The 22911-nt window shown below is 38.4% G+C and overlaps 1 protein-coding gene across 3 annotated transcripts in view; it reads left to right on the plus strand.

Annotated features, from left to right (window-relative positions):
• UBR2 (ubiquitin protein ligase E3 component n-recognin 2) overlaps nucleotides 1-22911 on the plus strand; it is a 116005-nt gene that overhangs the window by 87094 nt on the left and 6000 nt on the right. For all 3 annotated transcript variants that reach the window (XM_068557112.1, XM_068557111.1, XM_068557113.1), the window contains exons 34-45: nucleotides 508-586; nucleotides 3476-3624; nucleotides 4036-4091; nucleotides 7565-7661; nucleotides 7919-7986; nucleotides 9216-9351; nucleotides 9877-9967; nucleotides 11347-11477; nucleotides 19168-19276; nucleotides 21500-21556; nucleotides 21870-21947; nucleotides 22694-22864. In XM_068557112.1, the coding sequence (XP_068413213.1) occupies nucleotides 508-586; nucleotides 3476-3624; nucleotides 4036-4091; nucleotides 7565-7661; nucleotides 7919-7986; nucleotides 9216-9351; nucleotides 9877-9967; nucleotides 11347-11477; nucleotides 19168-19276; nucleotides 21500-21556; nucleotides 21870-21947; nucleotides 22694-22864 (1222 nt within the window). The remainder of the gene's footprint in view (nucleotides 1-507; nucleotides 587-3475; nucleotides 3625-4035; nucleotides 4092-7564; nucleotides 7662-7918; nucleotides 7987-9215; nucleotides 9352-9876; nucleotides 9968-11346; nucleotides 11478-19167; nucleotides 19277-21499; nucleotides 21557-21869; nucleotides 21948-22693; nucleotides 22865-22911) is intronic.

A 22911-nucleotide genomic window follows, 5' to 3' on the forward strand; every position in this document is an offset into this window, starting at 1 on the left:
TGTGAAGTTTATGATAAATACTTCTCACTTACTCCCCCATTTTATTGAAGAGCTTCTGGGGGTGGGGGAGATGTAACTGAGTATGGAAGAGCTGGCTTTATTCTCTGTGGGCTGACTCACTATATTGTTGGCATTACCAAGGGCTTCCCAAGTTTGATAGACATGCACTGCACCTCCGACCTTGAGGGAAAGCAGTCTGAGCAGAATTTATACCATTGGTTTATAAGGAAACAAAACAGCATACTCTTCCTTTTCTTACCTTCCCTAGCTACATTCCAGTGGCTTTACTTTTCAGGAGAAGCACAGGTGACTGAAGAAGGTACCTAGGTCATCCAGAGCAATAGTGTTTCTCATGCTTTGAATATATATTATACTGGTTTTCATTAATGGGAATTTTTCCCATTGTTTTTAATTTCTTTGACCTAAATTTAGAATGAAATTTATGACTGAAATTTATAGAAATATTGTGGGCTAAAGAATAATAGTATAAAATGCTTGTTTCTGTAGATACTGCCTTATCAAGGAATTTGGAAAATGTGGATGAATTGCAGTTCCCTGAAGGATTTAGGCCTGATTTTCATCCTAAGTGAGTATATTATTCCTTTTAAATTTGGCCCACTTGAAATGAAAAATTAAGTGAGCAGTTAGTAAGAATATCGTTTGTCAAGTTAGGGAGCAAAATGTTATAGGACACTGATCTTGAATTCTGAGACTTAAGAATATTTACTGCAGGTGTATTGATAAAAACCTAAGAACTACATGGCATGTTTAATTCTCACAAACCTCTCCTAGTCTATGTTCCTGACTCCCTCCTACACCCCTTTATCTGGCTCTCCTTGACAACACCTCATCAGTACATCTAAACCTAAGCTGCTCAGCTCCCCCACCAAAGCCCATGCTTCCTTCTGACTTCTGTTTTCTATTTATGGCCCCACCAACCTCTTAGTAACTCAGGACCAAAACCAGAGTGTTTTCAGCCCAATTTTACCCATAGCCAGTAAGTTACAAGGTATAACCCAGATTCTAGAGCTAGACTGCTTTTGTTCAGTTCCAGCACCACTGCTTATAAGCTGTGCAACTTTGTGCAAATTGCTTGACCTCTCTGTATCTCACTCAGTTTCCTCATTGGTAAAGGGAAGATAATAATATCTACCTCATAAGTGTTATAAAGATAAAATGACAATACATTTAACGTTACCTGGAAGCTGTGCCTGGCAAATACTAAATTACTCAGTAAAAATACTACTGGAGGGCTTAAACAGAAAGAACATCAGTCCTGTGCCTCTCAAATTCCTCCTCCCTATCCCCAGTCCTGTCATTTTGTTTCTTCTGCTACGTACTTCCATATTTCTAATTAAAATGCTTAATCAGCTGTGTCTTGATTTATTATTTTTTTAAACAGTATCTTTCTGTTGACTAGTAATTTAGGATTCAACTTTGACCTCTACCCTATTCACTATTCCTCGCCAGTCTACCTATAGAGTTATTTCACAATTTTTGGTTAAATCATTTGTCAGTTTTTATATTATAATTGTTTCTACTGATAAGTTGTATATTAAATTTCCTTTCTTATACAAGTTTGTTTTCCTGTGGTTAATAATTACCTTATTTTTTTTCATATACTTGGTTTTCTATGTATATAATACTCTTTTTTCCCCTAAACGTTGCAATAGACCTGTCAGATGCCTAGCAGTAGCTATCAGTGCTCAGATTCATCAGATGATCTTCCTTCCCGGAGCCCTCCTCCCACAGCCTTTGCCCTCCCACGCCAATCAGGACAGGGCACAGCTGTCACCCTGAGACTTCCCCTAGCCCTGCTCCTCTTGTTTGCCGGATCTTGTATCCTTCTCTCTCTCTTTTTTTTTGGCCGCACCTGTGGCATGTGGGATTTTAGTTCCCTGACCAGTGATTGAAACCACACCCCCTGCTTTGGGAGTGCGGAATCTTAACCACTGGGGAAGTCCTCTCCTTCCTTTCTTAATTTAGTCCCTCATGTTGCATCTCCCAGCAGATTCCTAAGAAAAGGTGCCTGGGTGTTAAATTTTCCATGTCTGAAAATACATTTATTATTGTATCCATATGCTTGATGGATGGTTTGGGTATAGAATTATAGGTTAGAAGTAACTTTACATCTAGATTTTGAAGGCAGTGTTTACTGACTTCTAGCACCCACTGAGAAATTAACACCATTCTGATTCCTGTTCCTTTGTAACTTTATTACTTCTGGAAACTGTTGTTGTTGTCTCATTAATTACCAATGTTCTGAAATTTCTCTGTGATATTCCTTGACATATGAGTCTTTTCTTCATTCATTTCGCCACGTTTTCAACAGGCTCTTTGAAGATTCATACCCTTCAGGTTGGGGAATGTTTTATTTTGTTCCTTAGATAATTTTCTCCTCTTGGTTTTTCCATTCTTTGAGGTAGTCCTACTGTTAGTTCATTCTTGGCCCTCTTGGACTGATCCCCTTATTTATTTATTTATGTATGTATGTATGTATATATGTATGTATGTAGGTGTGTATGTAGGTATGTATGTGTGGCTGCATTGGGTCTTCACTGCTGCACACGGGCTTTCTCTAGTTGCGGCGAGCAGGGGCTATTCTTCGTTGCGGTGTGCAGACTTCTCATTGTGGTGGTTTCTCTTGTTCCGGAGCACAGGCTTTAAGCCCATGGGCTTCAGTAGTTGTGGCACGCAGGCTTAGTAGTTGTGGCTCGTGGGCCCTAGAGCACAGGCTCAGTATTTGTGGCACACAGGCTTAGTTGCTCCACGGCATGTGGGATCTTCCCGGACCAGGGATCGAACCCATGTCCCCTGCATTGGCAGGCAGATTCTTAACCACTGCGCCACCAGGGAAGTCCCCTAATTTTTTTATAAATTGGTTGTTTTCTACCCTGTCTCTGTTTTCCCTGAGTTCCTTTTTTTCTGCTTATTTTGGTGTTTATGTCTTTGATGTTTCTTTTCTTAAATATTTATTGGTCCTTCGGTGACTTCAAGAACAAGGCACTAAGGAGTTCACTGGATACCTGGTGGGCAGGTTGGAGCTTGCTGACCTATGAGCCTCACAATGAGGTGATCAGGCCCCCACCAGTCTTTCACTTGGGACCCCCAAATGTCAATGTGTAAAAATGACTTTTCCTGAGAATTCTTCACTGGAGAAACTAAAATCTATGGCAGTGGGTACACATTGCTGATGTTCTTGAGATGGGGAAGAGGTCCAGGATCCAATAGTTCAGGATCCTTCACCCTAATACCTTGTTTTCAGGCCTGTGCCTCACTGCTGCCAACCCAAGTAGAGCATAACCCCTCTCAGGCAGGGACCGTTTGCATGTCTTTCATCCCCCCTTTTCATACAACTATCTTTAGGTAGTTTCAGTGGTTCAATTCCAACATAGAAAATAGCTGTTAAGAAACTGAGCCCTGTGATTGATGTGAGCACATTGTTTTGAGCTAATCCTGTACATGTTCACTTCAGGAATCCTTATTCTGAAAGCATAAAAGAAATGCTAACAACATTTGGAACTGCTACTTACAAGGTGGGACTAAAGGTTCATCCCAATGAAGAGGATCCCCGTGTCCCCATAATGTGCTGGGGTAGTTGCGCGTACACCATCCAAAGCATAGGTAAGAGATTCAGAGTTGTGTCTTTAAATCTCAGACATACATTGACATGAGTTGTGTGTAGAATCCTGTATTTAAACAGAGATGTTTAAAGTGGGCAACAATATCAAATAATATAAAGACTTTGGAGCAGGAAATGTAGTGTGCTGACAAAATATTAGATTGACAGTTTATAAATTAACCACAGCAACAGAGAACTCATTTTAGTGGTGGTTATAGCTTCTTGTCAGTTAAGGGAATGTTTCCTCATTTTTACTTCTTACTCAAAGTTAATTCTTGTGAAATGACTTAAAGATTTTAAAACCTGACAATATTGTGCTTTCGGGAGAAAGAATTTTTTTTTACTTTTTTTTAAACTTGTAATAAAATGTACAAAACATAAAATTTACCATCTTTACCATTTTTAATCCTCAGAAAGAATTTTAAGTGATGAAGATAAACCGTTGTTCAGTCCTTTGCCTTGCAGACTGGTAAGTTATCAGTTTACTCAATTCATGGAATGGTGGAGTAGAAATTAGATTGTTCTGCTTTTTTTAATCCAAAAAACCTGAAATGGTTATTTAAGCATAGGTTCACTCCTTTTGAGGTAAAACCCATTTTCTGTAACAATACTGAAGACGTAATGTTTATAATTTAATTTTTCATTATTTTTCTTTTAAATAGACTTCATCTCTTTTGGTTAAACATGCGAAAAGATGGGGGGATGGGGAACTAAAAACAAAGTGCTTGTTCTTGAATTTTTAGTGCCGTAGTTGGAAATAGAGATCAGAACAGACCCTCTACCACATTTGACTACCCATTATAAGCAACATGTAAATAAATACAAATTAATGTCAAAACAGTACATTTAATGCCTAGAAAAGTGAAGGAATATACAATTAAAGCTTGCTAATTTTTACAATGTAGCTAGTGTCAGCTTCTTCTTCTACTTAACCATTCAAACTTATAATCATAAAAGTGCATGTAATTTTATTCACGTAGAATCACCTGGGGAGCTTTTAAAAGTGCCTAGGCCCTACTATGGGTCAGTTAAATCAGAATCTCTGGAGATAGGCCCCAGGCATTAATATTTTTTTAAAAGCTTCCCCCCACCCCGAGGCCAGGATTGAGAACCACTGATGTAAGAGCCCTAACTCTTTGGAGTTTTTTAAAAATACAGATACCTGGTCACTTTGACTTATTAAATTGGAATATGTAGGAGTAGACCCTGGTCTTAAAACTGCCCTGAATTGTATCTTTGTGGTAAATCAGCAGAATAGCAGTTCCCTGTGTTCTTAACTGTGATATATGATGGATTGGGATATGACTATCAATGTTGACTGACGTTCTTTTGCTACAGTAAATAAGAGTTGGTAAGTATGCTGATATTGAAAAGGCAATCACAAATGTATAGAATAGAGTTTATTTTGTCTGGTTTTTAAGGCAGTTCTTACACATTTTCTTGATTCTGTGTACTTCACTCTGCCTCTTTGGTACACTGTTGGCTCTTCATCTATTTTTCTGCTAATATGATTTTGTGTAATCTGTTTATATTGATTGTTAAAGCAACCTTGCATTCCTGAAATAATCCCAACTTGGTCATGTAGAGTATCCTTTTTGTATATGATTATATTTGATTTGCTAATATTTTATCTAAGTTTTTTTTCTACGTTCATAAGAGAAATTTAATTTTTTAAAGTATATAGCCATTAGGGACGAACTCATTCTATTTTTTTGACTTGCGCTTTTCAAATTTACGTACCTCTCCACTGACCTTTCCCTCCTATATCAGAGGATAAGGGACCTCCGGGAAAAGTAGCTTATCTTTCCATCTATTGTCTGGAATCCATCCCCTCTCCATCAGTTATCCCTTCTTCTACCTCTTTCACTCCTGGCACTTGCCCTGTTCACAAGTGTGCTCCATTATTCCTCCTCTTACTCTTGCCCTCAATATTATCTTCTATCACCCTAGCTTTTTCATTCCTTTTTATGACCAAGCAAGCCATTTTAAAGCATATTTCACTTATTTCACCATGCAATGAAAAATGTTTAAATACAGATAAATAGCACCTACAGTTTTTAATTTCACTTCACATCCTAAGAGAAATTTTATACACAGCGAAACATCTTTAAACAATAATGTATACTCTGGCTCCAATTCTTGCTAACTCTTCACTTTTCAACTCCCTGCAGTTTGGCTTCCCCTCGCCGACACTTTCTCACTTTTCGGAAACACCTCTTGCCAAGTTCACCAAATGATCTCATTATCATTGTGAGTGGGCATTTTTCAGCCCTTATTTGACATTCTATTTACTTAATTCTGATAACTACTTCTTTCTGAAACTCATTTTCTCTCTTGATTTCTGTGACATTCCTGGTTTTCTCCCTACCTTTCTGGCGGCTCCTTCTCAGTCTGCTTTCCCTCCTTTGTGCTGTAAATGTTATTTTAAACCCCCAGAGTTTGGCCCATGACTCAATCATCTGATACTCTTCCCTGGTCAGCCCCATCTATGTCTCTGATTCCAGTTATATCCAAATGATTCCCACCTGTTTATCTCTAAACCAGATCTATTATCTCTCAGTGCCTGTTTCATTTTTTTACCTGGATCTCCTAAGGATACCTCAAACTGAACAATCCAAATTAATTTTTCTTCCTATATTTAGAGTCTTAGGTAATGTCACCACTGTCCATCCAGGTGACCAAGCCAGAAACTTGCAAGTCCTTTTGGATGCATCATTTGGTCTGGATGTTCGTATCCAACTGATCAGCAGAGTTTGTTGAATTTCTCTCCTGCATATTTGTCCTAGTTCTTCCATTCCTACTTCTGCTGATTTGGTTCAGCCCCTATATCTTTTCTTGCCTAGATTATTGTAACTGTCTCTACCCTGAATCTCACTCTCTCCTAATATATTATCAGAGAGGTTCTCTAAAAAGTAACCCTGATCATATCTCTTAAATGTTACTTCTGCATTATCACTCACCTCCTGCCAATCCCCACATCCATGGGCCAGGATTGCAGAATCATTACTGGTCCCCAAATGCTAGTCCCAGTCTTTTGCCTCTGCTCGAGTGCCCTAAGCAGATGACTCCTCTTTAAGAAGTTCTTCAAGCTTTGCCTTCACTGGGAAATTTCTGAGCCATGAAGTGGGGTATACCTCATCTGTGATGCTGCCTCCTTTAGCTGTCCCCTCCCCACCTTTTCTTTTCCTTCCCACCCTCAAGGCTGTGAGCTCCTTGAGAGCAGGGGGTGGGGGAGTGAGTTTTCATTTTGAGATCTTCAAAACCAAGACTAGCGTATGGTAGGTCCTCAATATCTATTGAACCAAACAACATTACAAAAAATTTAGAAAATAGAGAATTAAGCAGGAAGAAAAAACTTAAGTCAATCACCCATCTGTCTTTTTCATTAACATGTTTATACTTTATTATAATAGATATTTACATGTAGTTTTGTTTCTACTCTATTCTTCACTTTACATTAAGAGTTTTCTCATTGTTCCTACATAGTCTCCATAACAGTTTTTGATGTTTACAGGCACCCTGTTTTGTACAACCATCTTCTTGCACGTAGTTTCCCCAGTATTTGAAGTGTTTCCCACATTTTAGTGTATTTATTTAGACTAAATATAAAGAAATACTGCATCACATTCCTGGGAGTCTCTTTTGTTTGCTGTCTGTCTTGACGCATGTGTCCTTCTTAACTTTTCCACAGAGAACTAGCAGCATGGTAACAGGAGACAGCCTTGTTTTATTCAGCATACAATTAGATATTTTCCATTCCATGCATTCCGTGTTAGAGACATGCCATTAAAGATGTCATAGATTCAGTTCCATACCATCTAGAGATTTCATTGTGCATCCAGCTTTACTTCAACTAGCTGTGCTTTGAACTAACATTCCTGAAAGAGGAGAACTACTTCATATGCTGGCTTCTTTGTTAATTTTGTCGTCTCTTTATTTCAGGATGACTGTCTTAGGTCACTAACAAGATTTGCTGCAGCACATTGGACAGTGGCATCACTTTCAGTGGTACAAGGACACTTTTGTAAACTTTTTGCATGTGAGTATTAATACATGTACCATATATGTTATGATAATTTCTCATCTTCTGTAGTTTTGTTTTTAGTGGTGAAACTTCCCTCCATTTTGAAAGAAACATTTTGGTAATACTGTTTGTCTTATATACAAGTTCTAGCTCATGAATTCATATATAGCTTGCAAAAAATAAATTTAAACTAGATTATATGCATTTTAAAAATAATTTAATACTTACGTTGACATATAATATGTGCTCATGTATTTTTCTTTAAACATTAGCATTGGTGCCTGGTGACAACCATGGAGACCTTCCATGCATATTAGATATCGACATGTTTCATTTATTGGTGGGTATCTTGTAATTTGTGTTTGAAATTTTTATCATATTATATAGCTTTATCTTAGACTTGATGAGTAATGCAGAGGCAGACAAGAGGAATTATCACCTATTATTCTTACTACTTCTGAGTATAATTCTTTTCTGAAGATCCTCAAAAAGAAAATGTTAAGGAATCCAGTTGAGAGACTTGACCTGGGTGTCTAATCCAATCTGTCTTATTTTTGCCTTGTGGCTGAGGTCAGTAATGTAACCTCTCTATGCTTTTCACTCTAGAGAAGTAAAAAACACTAGTAATGTAAGGGCTGCTGCCAACCCATACGGTGCTCTGGGGCAGATACAGCCCTCTGGTAACACTGCTTAGCAACAGTCTCTTTGTGTGATTTAGGGAAAGTCATGTCTTCTGAGCAGGTGCGGGTGGTGCCAGGTCAGCACTGGCCAGGCTGAAGTTCAGCCCCACCTCAACCAGGTCCCCTTACTCAGGACACTGAGTGTACCACCATGCACAGCAGCCCCAAGTGCTGCCCCCTTAATCTCTTTGGGCATCATATTCTGTGCCTGTAAGTTGGTTAATACCTACCTGATATAACTGTGTCAAAACTCAATGGGATAATCAATGTAAAGAGCTTAGAGCAATGTGTCCCTAGTAAATGTTAGCCATTGTTATTGTTCCCATTGCTCCTCTGAAAACCACCACCACTGACACCACCATACAGGCAGCAGGAGGCTAACAAGAGAGCTAGCATTTATTGTATACCTGACCGCTTTCACATTCATCTTCATTTAGTCCTTACATCCTTATTACTGAGGTATTAAAAACACGTATATTATCGCCAGCTTACCAACAGGGAAACTGAGACTCAAAGGAATTGTCTAAAAGGTTCATAAGAGGATCTTGGATTCATACCTAGATCTTTGTGGGTCCAAAACTCATGCTTTTTCCATTGCTCACTACCTAGAAAGATTTCAAGTTTTATTTTTGTTATTATTAACAATAAACTATATATAGGGGAATCACTGGATAAACGAAATAATAATGCCCATCAAATGAAATAATAACGCTCTAAATAATTTTCTTTAGTCAATCCTAGTGGAATTTCTAACATGTGTACCCTTTAAGAACAGAGATTTCTTAAGGGGAGGGACTGAGCTCACAAAGAGATCACATTAAGAAAATGGAAACGTGTTCAGCTGTGAAAGGAAAGGTGCTCCGTCTGACCTTCTGTATTTGGTATCCAGGTGGGCTTGGTGCTCGCCTTCCCGGCATTGCAGTGTCAAGATTTTTCAGGGATCAGCCTTGGCACTGGGGACCTTCACATTTTCCATCTGGTTACTATGGCACACATCATACAGATCTTACTTACCTCATGTACAGGTAACTCCTTTTTATCAGATTCTTGAAGTACTGGAGTTTTTTCAGTTTAAAAAAAAAGTACTAAAGGAAAAGGTGCTTGGATGAGAGTAATATATAAACTATAATTAGGCTACTTGTAGTAGTAATTAGTAAAATAAACAGTAAAATTCTGTTTATCCTCATGTGAAAATTTTTGAAACAATTTCCCTTCTGTTAAAAACCTTAGTGATGTGAATGTTTTTACTTATTTTTTTATTTCATAAGTTTAGTAATATTTGAGTACCACAGGCTGTATATTTAGCAGATTTTACTCACCGCTTGCTGCCTGGCGCCCTGAGGCACTTTGGCTTCCTCTCCCTAAGGGGCTCCTTGTTAGGATGGAGATCAATACTATGTTCTGACCTGAGGGATTAAAGTTCTGTGTGTTTTGTGAGAGTGTTTTCATATTACATGTGAGTGTATGAATATATTTGAGTGCTTAAATGGTGTGATCATCAATCCACTTAGTAGGCAAATACAGAGTACTAATATTGCCTTATCTTTCAGAAGAGAATGGCATGGATCAAGAAAATGCTTCTGGGGAAGAAGAATTAGCAGTTCTTGCTTTGTATAAAACACTTCACCAGTATACAGGAAGGTGAGGTCGTAATCTTTACATGATAGGCAGTTCCCCGAATATTAGGAGGTGGTAGTATGAAAAACGAATTCATTTGTTAAATAAGGGAAATTGCTGTCTGTTGACATGTTTAAAATAAGAGATGGGGGAGTGACCTGCAGGACTTCTCAACTTTTAATATACTAACATGATTGGAAATCTCTGAGAGAGGAGTAATAGACAGCACTTCCCACACATTTTTAAGGTATATCCAGGGCTGGCAGGAGTGCAGTGACATTCTTAGAACCTCATGTTATTGGAGTCATTGTGATTTGGTTACGACAGTTTCACTTGGCTTTCTTTTTTTTTTTTTTTTAATTTTTTTTATTTTTGGCTGTGTTGGGTCTTCGTTGCTGCGCGCTGACTTTCTTTAGTTGCGGCGAGCAGGGGCTGCTCTTCCTTGTGGTGCACGGGCTTCTCATTGCAGTGGCTTCTTTTGTTGTGGTGCACTGGCTCTAGTCACACGGGCTTCAGTAGTTGCAGCACACAGGCTTCAGTAGTTGCGGCACGTGGGCTCAGTAGTTGCAGCGCACGGGCTCTAGGGCATGTGGGCTTCAATAGTTGTGGCGTGCCAGCTCAGTAGTTGTGGCTTGTGGGCTCTAGAGCACAGGCTCAGTAGCTGGGGCGCATGGGCCTAGTTGCTCCGCGGCATGTGGGATCTTCCCAGACCAGGGCTTGAACCCGTGTCCCCTGCATTGGCAGGCAGATTCTTAACCACTGAGCCACCAGATAAGTCCCTTCACTTGGCTTTCTAACAGTATATGTCAAGAACCATACTGTTTGTTCTTTGACTAAGTTATCCCATTTCTGAGAATCCACACTAGCAGAATAATCCAACATATAGAAAAACCTATAGATATAAAGATGTACACTGATATTATTTATATTAGCAAAGAATTTAAAGCAATCTAAGAGTTTGCTTACAGGGAAGTAATTTAGTGTAGGTTATGATTGATGTTATCCAGAATATTAAAATTCCAATAAAATTATGGTTTATGATCTGAAAATCATGTTAATTTTAAATTTTATATGTTACAAGTACAACTGTGTAAGACAGATTAGTATGAAAATAGTTTGCCAAAGTAATACCTGCTGATACAAGGTTATAGAATAGTGGATAGTTTTTTTATTTTCCAAATTTTCTCTTTATATAGCTATATAACTTTTATAAATTTTAGTAACAGCATTGGAGGGTATATCACCAATTATACCTGACGTCCTGTAATAGTTAGGGCTACCCATACCTTTTAAGCCAACGTGCTATCAATTCCAAATAGTAGTTGTCTGTTTTCACACTGTGCTATAACTAGAATGACCATTTTTTAATTACATTTCCCAGTTATCATTTTTCTCTTTCACAGTGCCTTGAAAGAAATGCACTCTGGTTGGCATCTGTTGAGGAATGTCAGAGCTGGAATCATGCCTTTCCTTAGGTGTTCTGCTTTGTTTTTCCATTACTTAAATGGAGTTCCTTCCCCACCTGAAATTCAAGGTAATTTCTCATTTCTTTCAAAATGTAGGAAATGTATGTAGTCTTTCACTCTAGCAAGTTAAGAATTAAAGTGCATTGCAAAAATGAAAACTTATTAAAAGTTTAGGTCATAGCTAATTGACTATGGTGATGTACAGATTATAGAATTAGATGCATATTTATGTAAATATCTGATTTTATTTGGATGTCAGTAAATGTACTGATTTTGTACATGTACAAAAATGTACTTGTTTTGCTTTCAGGTGTTAAAATTGTTCAATTGTATATTATTCATAAACTGGGTTGTTCAGATTTTAAAAAGTGAAAAGTGACAAATTCAGGTGTGGTTTTTTGTTGCTTTTTTCTTTTTAACTTTTGATTTTATATTGGAATATAGCCGATTAACAATGTTGTGATAGTTTCAGGTGCACAACAAAGCAACCCAGCCATACATATACATATATCCAAACTCCCCTCCCATCTAGGCTGCCACATAACATTGAGCAGGGTTTCCTGTGCTATACAGTAGGTCCTTGTTGGTTATCCATTTTAATTATGGCAGTGTATACATGTCGATCCCAAACTCCCTGACTGTCCCTTCCCTCCACCCTTCCCCCCGGTAACCGTAAGTTTGTTCTCTAAGTCTATGAGCCTCTTTCTGTTTTGTAAATAAGTTCCTTTGTATCATTTCTTTTTAGATTCCACATATAAGGGATATCATATGATATTTCTCTTTCTCTGACTGACTTCACTCAGTATGGCAATCTCTAGGTCCATCCATGTTGCTACAAATGTCATTATTTCATTCTATTTAATGGCTGAGCAATATTCCATTGTATATATGTACCACATTTGCTTTATCCATTCCTCTGTCGATGGACATTTAGGTTGCTTCCATGTCTTGGCTATCGTAAACAGTGCTGCAATGAACATTGGGGTGCGTGTATCCTTTCGGACCATGTTTTTCTCTGGATATATGCCCAGGAGTGGGATTGCAGGGTCAAATGATAGCTCTATTTTTAGTTTTTTAAGGAACCTCCATACTGTTCTCCATAGTGGCTGTACCAATTTACATTCCCACCGACAGTGTAGGAGGGTTCCCTTTTCTCCACACTGTCTCTGGCATTTATTGTTTGTGGATTTTTTGATGATAGCCGTTTTGACTGGTGTGAGGTGATATCTCATTGTAGTTTTGATTTGCATTTCTCTAATAATTAGCGATGTTGAACATCTTCTCATCTGTCTTCTTTGGAGAAATGTCTATATAATGGTCTTCTGCCCATTTTTTGATTGGGTTGTTCGTTTTGATGATATTAAGCCTCATGAGGTGTTTGTAAATTTTGGAGACTAATCCCTTGTTGGTCACATCATTTGCAAATATTTTCTCCCAATCTGTGGGTTGTCTTTTCATTTTGTTTATGGTTTCCTTTGCTGTGCAAAAGCTTTTGAGTTTAATTAGGTCCCATTTGTTTATTTTTGTTTTTATTTCCATTATTATGGGAGACAGATCGAAAAGGATATTGCTGCAATTTATGTCAGAGAGTGTTCAGCCTATGTTTTCCTCTCGGGGGTTTTATAGTATCTGTTCTCACATTTAGGTCTTTAATCCATTTTGAGCTTATTTTGTGTATGGTGTTAAAGAACCATCTAATTTCATTTTTTTTACATGTAGCTGACCAGTTTTCCCAGCACCATTTGTTGAAGAGACTAGACTGTCTTTCCACTGTTGTGTAGTCTTGCCTCCTTTGTCGTAGATTAATTGACCATAGGTGTGTGGGTTTATTTCTGGGCTTTCTATCCTGTTACATTGATCTATATATCTATTTTTGTGCCAGTACCATACTGTTTTGATGACTATAGGTAGTATAGTCTGAAGTCAGGGAGCCTGATTCCTCCAGCTCCGTTTTTCTTTCTCAAGATTGCTTTGGCTATTTGGGGTCTTTTGTGTCTCCATACAAATTTTAAGATTTTTTGTTCTAATTCTGTGAAAAATGCCATTGACAATTTTATAGGGATTCCATTGAATCCGTAGATTGCCTTGGGTAGTATAGTCATTTTGACAATATTGATTCTTCCAATCCACAAACATGGTATATCTTTCCATCTGTTTGTGTCTTCTTCGATTTCTTTCATCAGTGTCTTATAGTTTTTGAGTACAGATCTTTTGTCTCCTTAGGTAGGTTTATTCCTAGGTATTTCATTCTTTTTGATGCAGTGGTAAATGGGATTGTTTCTTGAATTTTCTTTCTGATCTTTCATAGTTAGTGTATAGAAATGGGACAGATTTCTGTGTATTAATTCTGTAACCTGCAACTTTACCAAATTCATTGATGAGCTCTAGTAGTTTTCTGGTGGCATCTTTAGGATTTTCTATGTATATAGTATCATGTCATCTGCAAACAGGTACGGTTTTACTTCTTCTTTTCCAATTTGGATTCCTTTTATTTCTTTTTCTTCTCTGATTGCCATAGCTAGGACTTCCAAAATTATGTTGAATAAAGGTGGTGAGAGTGGACATCCTTGTCTTGTTCCTAATCTCAGAGGAAATGCTTTCAGCTTTTCACCATTGAGTATGATGTTAGCTATAGGTTTGTTGTATATGGCCTTTATTATGTTGAGGTATGTTCCCTCTGTGCCCACTTTCTGGAGAGCTTTTATCATAAATGGGTGCTGGATGTTGTCAAAAGCTTTTTCTGCATCTTTTGAGATGATCATATGGCTTTTATTCTTCAATTTGTTGATGTGGTATATCACACTGATTGATTTGCAGATACTGAAAAACCCTTGTACCCTGGGATAAATCCCACTTGATCATGGTGTATGATCCTTTTAATGTATTGTTGGATTCAGATTGCTAGTATTTTGTTGAGACTTTTTGTGTCTATGTTCATCGGTGATATTGGCCTCTAACTTTCTTTCTTTTTTTTTCTTTTTTTTTTTAATATTTATTTATTTGGTGGTGCCAGGTCTTAGTTGCAGCAGGTGGGCTCTTTAGTTGCAGCTCACCAGCTCCTTAGTTGCAGCATACGGGCTTCTTAGTTGTGGCATGCAAACTCTCAGTTGCAACATGCACGTGGGATCTAGTTCCCTGACCAGGGATCAAACCCAGGCCCCCTGCATTGGAAGCGCGGAGTCTTAACCACTGCGCCACCAGGGAAGTCCCAGCATGTAATTTTCTTTTTTTTTTGTGGTATCTTTGTCTGGTTTTGGTATCCAGGTGATGGTGGCCTCATAGAATGAGTTTGGGAGTTTTCCTTCCTCTGCAATTTTTTGGAACAGTTTCAGAAGGATAGGTGTTAGCTCTTCTCTAAATGTTTGGTAGAATTCTCCTGTGAAGTCATCAGGTCCTGGACTTTTGTTTGTCTGAAGATTTTTAATCACAGCTTCAAATTCAGTGCTTGTGATTGGTCTGTTCATATTTTCTATTTCTTCCTGGTTCAGTCTTGGGAGACTGTACCTTTCTAAGAATTTGTCCATTTCTTCCAGGTTGTCCATTTTATTGGCATATAGCCACATGTAGTGTCTTATGAGCCTTTGTATTTCTGTGGTGTCTGTTATAACTTCTCCTTTTTCATTTCGAATTTTATTGATTTGAGTCCTCTCCCTTTTTTTCTTGATGAGTCTGGCTAAAGGTTTATCAGTTTTGTTTATCTTTTCAGAGAACCAGCTTTTAGTTTCATTGATCTTTGCTCTTACTTCCTTTGTCTCTATTTCATTTATTTCTGCTCTGATCTTTATGATTTCTTTCCTTCTACCAACTTTGGGTTTTGTTTGTTCTTCTTTCTCTAGTTGCTTTAGGTGTAAGGTTGGGTTGTTTATTTGAGATTTTTCTTGTTTCCTGAGATAAGATTGTATTGCTATAAACTTCCCTCTTACAACTGCTTTTGCTGCATCCCATAGATTTTGGATCGTTGTGCTTTCATTTGTCTCTAGGTATTTTTTTATTTCCCCTTTTATTTCTTCAGTGATCCATTGGTTGTTCAGTAGCATATTGTTTAGCCTCCATGTGTTTGTGTTTTTTGTAGTTTTTTTCTTATAGTTTATTTTTAATCTCATAACATTGTTATCGGAAGATGCTGGATATGATTTCAGTTTTCTTAAATTTACCGAGGCGCGCCTTGTGGCCTAGCATGTGGTCAGTCCTGGAGAATGTTCTGTGTGCACTTGAGAAGAAAGTGTATTCTGCTGCTTTTAGATGAAATGCTCTATAAATATCAGTTAAGTCCATCTGGTCTAATGTGTCATTTAAGGCCTGTGCTTCTTTATTGATTTTCTGTCTGGATGATCTGTCCATTGATGAAAATGAGATGTTAAAAGTCTCCCAGTATTATTGTGTTACTGTCGATCTCTACCTTTATGGCTGTTAGTATTTGCCTTATATATTGAGGTGCTCCTATGTTGGGTGCATATATATTTACAGTTGTTATATCTTCGTCTTGGATTGATCCCTTGATCATTGTGTAGTGTCCTTCTTTGTCTCTTATAACAGTCTTTATTTTAAAGTTTATTTTGTCTGATATGAGTATTGCTACTCCAGCTTTCTTCTGATTTCCGTTTGTGTGGAATACCTTCTTCCATCTCACTTTCAGTCTGTATAGGTCCCTAGGTCTGAGGTGGGTCTCCTGTAGACAGCATGTATATGGGTCTTGTTTTTGTATCCACTCAGCCAGTCTGTGTCTTTTGATTGGTGCATTTAATCCATTTACGTGTAAGGTAATTATCAATATGTGTATTCCTATTGCCATTTTCTTAATTGTTTTGGGTTTGTTTTTGTAGGTCTTTTTTCTTCCCTTCTCCTTTTGTTCTCTTCTCTTATGTTTTGATGACCATCTTTAGTGTTGTGTTTGGGTTGCTTTTTCTTTTTTGTATGTGTATCTATCGTAGGTTTTGGTTTTGCTGTTCCCATGCACTTTTTTTGTTGTTGTTGTTGTTGTTTTACTTATTTATTTTCAGCTGCATTGGGTCTTCGTTGCTGCGTGCAGGCTTTCTCTAGTTGCAGCAAGCGGGGGCTACTCTTCATTGCAGTGTGCAGGCTTCTCCTTGTGGTGGCTTCTCTTGTTGCAGAGCACGGGCTCTAGGCGTGCAGGCTTCGGTAGTTGTGGCACATGGGCTCAGTAGTTGTGGCTCGCGGGCTCTTGAACACAGGCTCAGTAGTTGTGGCGTACAGGCTTAGTTGCTCCACAGCATGTGGGATCTTCCCGGATCAGGGTTCGAACCCATGTCCTCTGCATTGGCAAGCACATTCTTAACCACTGCACCACCAGGGAAGCCCTCCCGTGCAGTTTTGATACAGCAGTCTATGTATGTACAAGGTTTTTTATTTTTTTTAAAAAAAGTCCCTTTCCCGCTTAGAGGAGTTCCTTTAGCATTTGTTGCAAAGCTGGTCTGGTAGTGCTGAATTCTCTTAGCTTTTGCTTGTCTGTAAAGCTTTTGATTTCTTTGTCAAATCTGAATGAGATCCTTGCTGGGTAAAGTATTCTTGGTTGTAGTTTCTTCCCTTACATCACTTTAAATATATTGTGCCACTCCCTCTGACTTGCAGAGTTTCTGCTGAGAAATCAGCTGATAACCTTATGGGAGTTCCCTTGTATGTTATTTGTCGTATTTCCCTTGTTGATTTTTTTCTTTGTCTTTAAGTTTTGTCGATTTGATTACTGTGTGTCTTGGTGTGCTCCTCCTTGGGTTTATCCTGCCTGGGACTCTCTGCACTTCCTGGACTTCGTTGACTGTTTCCTTTCCTATGTTAGGGAAGTTTTCAGCTATTATCTCTTCAAATATTTTCTTGGGTCCTTTCTCTTCTCCTTCTGGGACCCCTATAATGCAAATGTTGGTGCATTTAATGTTGTCCCAGAGGTCTCTTAGGCTGTCTTCATTTCTTTTCTTTTTTTTTCTTTATTCTGTTCTGCGGCAGTGATTTCCACCGTTCTGTCTTCCAGGTCACTTATCCGGTCTTCTGCCTCAGTTATTCTGCTATTGATTCCTTCTAGTGTATTTTTCATTTTAATTATTGTTCATCTCTGTTTGTTTGTTCTTTAGTTCTTCTAGGTCTTTGTTAAACATTTCTTACGTCTTCTCAATCTTTGCCTCCATTCTTTTTCCGAGATCTTGGGTCATCTTCACTATCATTATTCTGAATTCTTTTTCTGGAAGGTTGCCAGTGTCCACTTCATTTAGTTGTTCTTCTGGGGTTTTTATCTTGTTCCTTCATCTGCGACATAATCCTCTGCCTTTTCATTTTGTCTAACTTTGTGATTGTGGTTTTCGTTCTGCAGGCTGTAGGATTGTAGTTCTTTTTGCTTCTGCTGTCTGCCCCCTCTCAAGTATTTTTTAATGTGAAACATGTGGCCTTGAAGTTCAAAATAGCCATAATTACACATAAATCTGATTTTTTTTTTAATTAATTTATTTATTTTGGCTGCGTTGGGTCTTCATTGCTGCGCGTGGGTCTCCCCTAGTTGTGGGGAGCGGGGGCTACTCTTCGTTGCGGTGCACGGCCTCTAGGTGTGCGGGCCTCAGTAGTTGTGGCACACAGGCTCAGTAGTTAATGGCTCACGGGCTCTAGAGCGCAGGCTCAGTAGTTGTGGCACACGGGCCTAGTTGCTCCGCAGCATGTGGGATCCTCCCAAACCAGGGTTCGAACCTGTGTCGCCTGCGTTGGCAGGCGGATTCTCAACCACTGCGCCACCAGGGAAGTCCCCTGATTTTTTTTATATATATCTGTATTTTTATTTTACTTTTTTTTTTTTTTAAGAGCTCCTGACTTATTTATTTATTTATTTAATTTTTTTTTGGCTGTGCTGGGTCTTCGTTTCTATGCGAGGGCTTTCTCTAGTTGTGGCAAGCGGGGTCCACTCTTCATCGCGGTGCGCGGGCCTTTCACTGTCGTGGCCCCTCTTGTTGCGGGGCACAGGCTCCAGATGCGCAGGCTCAGTAGCTGTGGCTCACGGGCCTAGTTGCTCCGCGGCATGTGGGATCTTCCCAGACCAGGGCTTGAACCCGTGTCCCCTGCATTGGCAGGCAGATTCTCAACCACTGCGCCACCAGGGAAGCCCCATAAATCTGATTTTAATGTAGGAATTTGCTATTTCACAGTTGTTTTTTGTGTTTTGTTTCAATTCATTTCATAAAAGTAGTGTAAAGGTAGACTTAAAGTTTACTGTACCTCATAGTGCCTGGCACATGTCATGGGGTGCCTGCATGTTATGCTGCTCTCTAAAAGTTTGTTGAATAGCATCTCCATTTAGCTAGTTGTCCAGGCACCATTGAGAGAATAATTTACCCTTCCTAATCATTTTCAGTGATGATTAAGTTAGTGTTTAAATCCATCTCTCAGTGAGGAAATCATCTTATTTCTCTATACTGCCTTATACTTTTCCAGAGCTACCCATATGTTATTTTTGTCATTTAATGTTCACAAATAACCCCATGAAGTATATCACACAGGTACCCCATTTTGCAGATGATAAAACTGAAACATCAAGAAATTGTGACCAGTTTGGTAAAGGAGTCGCCTGACTCCACTTTCAGTTATGGCATTTTCTGTGGATCCCTTCCATGTGCCATCTTATTTACTTCCTACAGGTTATGTACCTAGCAAAATTGAACTCTTTCATCTCGTGCCTTTTTTGTTTTAAGCTCTGCTGTTGCTTACTGCCCTATAGGATCTACTCTTAGTTGTTATATGCAAAACTGTTTTCTTCTCTATTTGCAGCTTCTGGAACAAGCCATTTTGAACATTTATGTAACTATCTTTCCCTGCCAAACAACTTCATTTGCCTTTTTCAAGAAAATAAGGAGATAATGAAGTTACTGATTGAAAGGTAATGATTATACACTTTTCTTCTTTATATTGGAATATATATATATATATGGAAACAAACTTCAGTTTATCACATATTTTACAGAATTCTCAGTTAGCCTGGCAGAATTCAATCCATGTGATTTATTAGGCCTTCTTAGTTAAGGATTTACCTTTATGGTAAGATTTTTGCCAGGCCTACTGAATAGCATAAGCAGATTTGCCTGGAAGGAGAGTAGTGGTGGAAATGTTTATTTCCTCATATTAACTTACTTGTTAAGTACTGTGTTCCGTAGATTTTTGAAACTGAAAGAAACCTTAAGGGTTAGCTAGTCTAATATCCTCACTTTATTTTTATTTTTTTATTTTATTTGATTGATTGATTGACTGATTGCTGCTTTGGGTCTTCATTGCTGCGTGCGGGCTCTCTCTAGTTGCGGTGAGCGGGGGCTACTCTTCATTGCAGTGCACGGGCTTCTCATTGTGGTGGCTTCTCTTGTTTCAGGGCACAGGCTCTAGGCGTGCAGGCTTCAGTAGTTGTGGCACAAGGGCTTCAGTAGTTGTGGCTCACGGGCTCTAGAGTGCAGGCTCAGTAGTTGTGGTACATGGGCTTAGTTGCTCCGTGGCATGTGGGATCTTCGCAGACCAGGGCTCGAACCTGTGTCACCTGCATTGGCAGGCAGATTCTTAACCACTGCACCACCAGGGACCCCCTGTCCTCACTTTATATTTGAGAAAACTGAAGTCTAGAGAAATTGACCCGTTAATCATGTCAAGTTAGTGACTAAGTTAAGAATAAAATTTGGCTGATTTACCCACAGAATGGGAGAAAATATTTGCACATCATATATCTGATAAGGGAGTAAGAGCCAGAATATATATATCTAGATTTCCTACATCTCCGCAACAAAAAAGCAAACAACCCATTATAAAATGAGCAAAGGACTTCTCCAAAGAAGATATACAAATGGTCAATAAGCACATGAAAAAATACTGAACATCACTAGTCATCAGGGAAATGCAAATAAAAATCACAGTGAGATACCACTTCATACCCATTAGAACTGCTGTAATGAAAGAGGCAGATATTAATAACACATGTTGGTGAGGATGTCAAGAAACTGGAATCCATGTACACTGCCGGTAGGAATAGAAAATGGTACAGCTGCTCTGGAAAACAGTATGGTGATTCCTCAAAAAGTTAAACAGAATTACTCTATGATCCAGTAGTTTCACTTCTAGGTGTATATTGCAAAAGAATTGAAAGCACGAACTCATAGAATTTTGTACACGCATGTTCATAGCAGCATTATTCACAGTAGCCAAGAGGTGGAAACAACCCAAATGTCCATAAACCAATGAATGTATAAACAAAATGTGTTATATACATTCAGTGGAGTATTATTCAGCCTTAAAAGGGTAGGAAATTCTGACACATGCTACAATGTGGATGAAACTTGAAGGCAGGCTAAGTGAAATAAGCCAGTCACAAAAGAACAAACATTATGTTTCTATTTATATGAGGTACCTAGAATAGTGAAATTCATAGAGACAGAAAATAGAATGGTGGTTGCCAGGGGCTGGGGGTGGGGGGAGGAATGGGTTAGCGTTTAACAAGCACAGAATTTCATTTGAGAAAGCTGAAAAAGTTCTGGAGACAGAGGTGGTGATGATTGCCCAACAACTTCAATATACTTAATGCCACAGAACTGTACACTTAAAAATGGTTAAAATAGTAAATTTTATGTTCTGTGTATTTTACCACAATTTTAAAATTTTTATTTTTATGTGAGTGTTCTAGCTCTAGATTATAAGAGCTTCTCATTGATTCAGACTGTTTTGGTTTTGGTTTTGGTTTGGTTTTTTTGGCCACACTGCGTGGCTTGTGGGATCTTAGTTCCCTGACCAGGGATTGAACCTGTGCCCTTGGCAATGAGAGCACAGAGTCCTAACCATTGGACCACCAGGGAATTCCCCAGACTGGTTTTTCAGAGTGTCCCATTAGTGGGGGTAATAGCAAATTTTAATATGTTAAACATTGTTGCTTTTAGAAAATCAAAGGTCATATTCTTCTGATTTTAAAATATGGTAGGCAAAATATGTGGTATTCCTCTAAGCTTCTTATGAAGAGCTAAATATAATAAGCCAAGAAGACTGTTTCTCTCTTACTGGATTTAGAGAAGAAAATTTTTTAGTTCTAGCCCTTCAAAAGTAAAAATTTTTTTTTTCTCCATTTACATTAAAGTTGGTGTCATAACATTGAAGTTAAGAGATACCTGGAAGGTGAAAGAGACGCTATAAGGTAAGCTGAAGATTGTCAAAGACTTGGTTGGAGGCAAGAAGTAGGAAGGAAGCAGGATATAAGTGTACAGTACAGCCTATTGTCCTGATAATTCATCCTGAGTTCTTCAAGTAAAAATGTGAACCCTAAGGCCCTGTGTTATTTAAGCGTGCATTTTAAAGTTCTTACTGTGGCTTTTTGCTGCTGTGGTAGTGCCCAGTCACTCAGATTGTCTTCCTTTATTTATCTTGACTAAGTTAAGAGTTTCCCTGTCATTGTTACAATATGTCCTCATAATAACTGGGTTTTTTGTGTGGTTTTTGTTTTGTTTTAGCTATCCAAGAGGATCTAACAAATTAATAGACCTTCCAGAGGATTACAGCAGCCTCATTAATCAAGCATCTAATTTCTCGTAAGTTTTTATATTAGCTTATTGAGCACTTCCTACCACTGGAAACACTCACTTCTCTACACAGAATTTGAAGGATTTTGTCATTGTTCTCTTTTGTTTGGGTAGGTAAATCATAACATCAGTAGTACCACCTAACATGTACTACCAAACTTGTAAAAAGCATGATTCCATGTTTCAGAATAAGATATGAGAAAGGGGTTGATGAGGGACAAGTTTGATTCATTAGAGGTTATCTAAACAATTTGCACTTTAAATAACACATTAACTACAAACGGTTATATTCCTAAGCAGTTATTATTATTTTGCATATATTATTATTATTTTAAGCTTTAGAATAGCATTGTACATTATCCTATAGCTTTTTTCACTCAGCATTGTTTGTAAGATTTATTTGTACATTTGACACATATAATTTTTAATTCATCAGTTTTCACTATTGTGTAGTACTTCATTATATGGCAGTAGCAGTAATTTTTTTTTTAATTTTTTAATTTACATATTTTTTTCCTCCTATTGATAATTTTATTTCTCTTTTCCCCACTTGTTGATTGAGTGTTTCCAGTACCTGGTGTTGGTGTGTATGTGAGATGTTACCTATTCTAGAAATAAATTTGCCTGGTCCATAGTCTGTATGCATCTTCAGCTCTACTTGGTATTGCAGAATTTTTTTCCAGGGCAATTTTACCACCCTCAGCTCTTTAGCCAGTCTTTTAGAGCCTTGACTTGTGCTTTTTTATTTCATGGAGGTGCCCCAAATCAGGTGGTGACAAGAGCAGAGCCCCAACTCTGTGCCTTGTATGTGGAACTCTGCTGTGCTCCCAGAGCTACTGCTGTCAGACGGAGTTGGAAGGGGAGGACGTGGGAGCTTGCACCGCCCACACCTACTCCTGTGGTTCTGGGGTGGGCATCTTCCTGAGGTAAGGCCCTGGAAGGAGCTTTCTAGCTTTGGATCTGTCACAGTAGA

The sequence above is a fragment of the Eschrichtius robustus genome, chromosome 12, assembly GCF_028021215.1.
Source record: "Eschrichtius robustus isolate mEscRob2 chromosome 12, mEscRob2.pri, whole genome shotgun sequence".
Classification (NCBI taxonomy): domain Eukaryota; kingdom Metazoa; phylum Chordata; class Mammalia; order Artiodactyla; family Eschrichtiidae; genus Eschrichtius; species Eschrichtius robustus.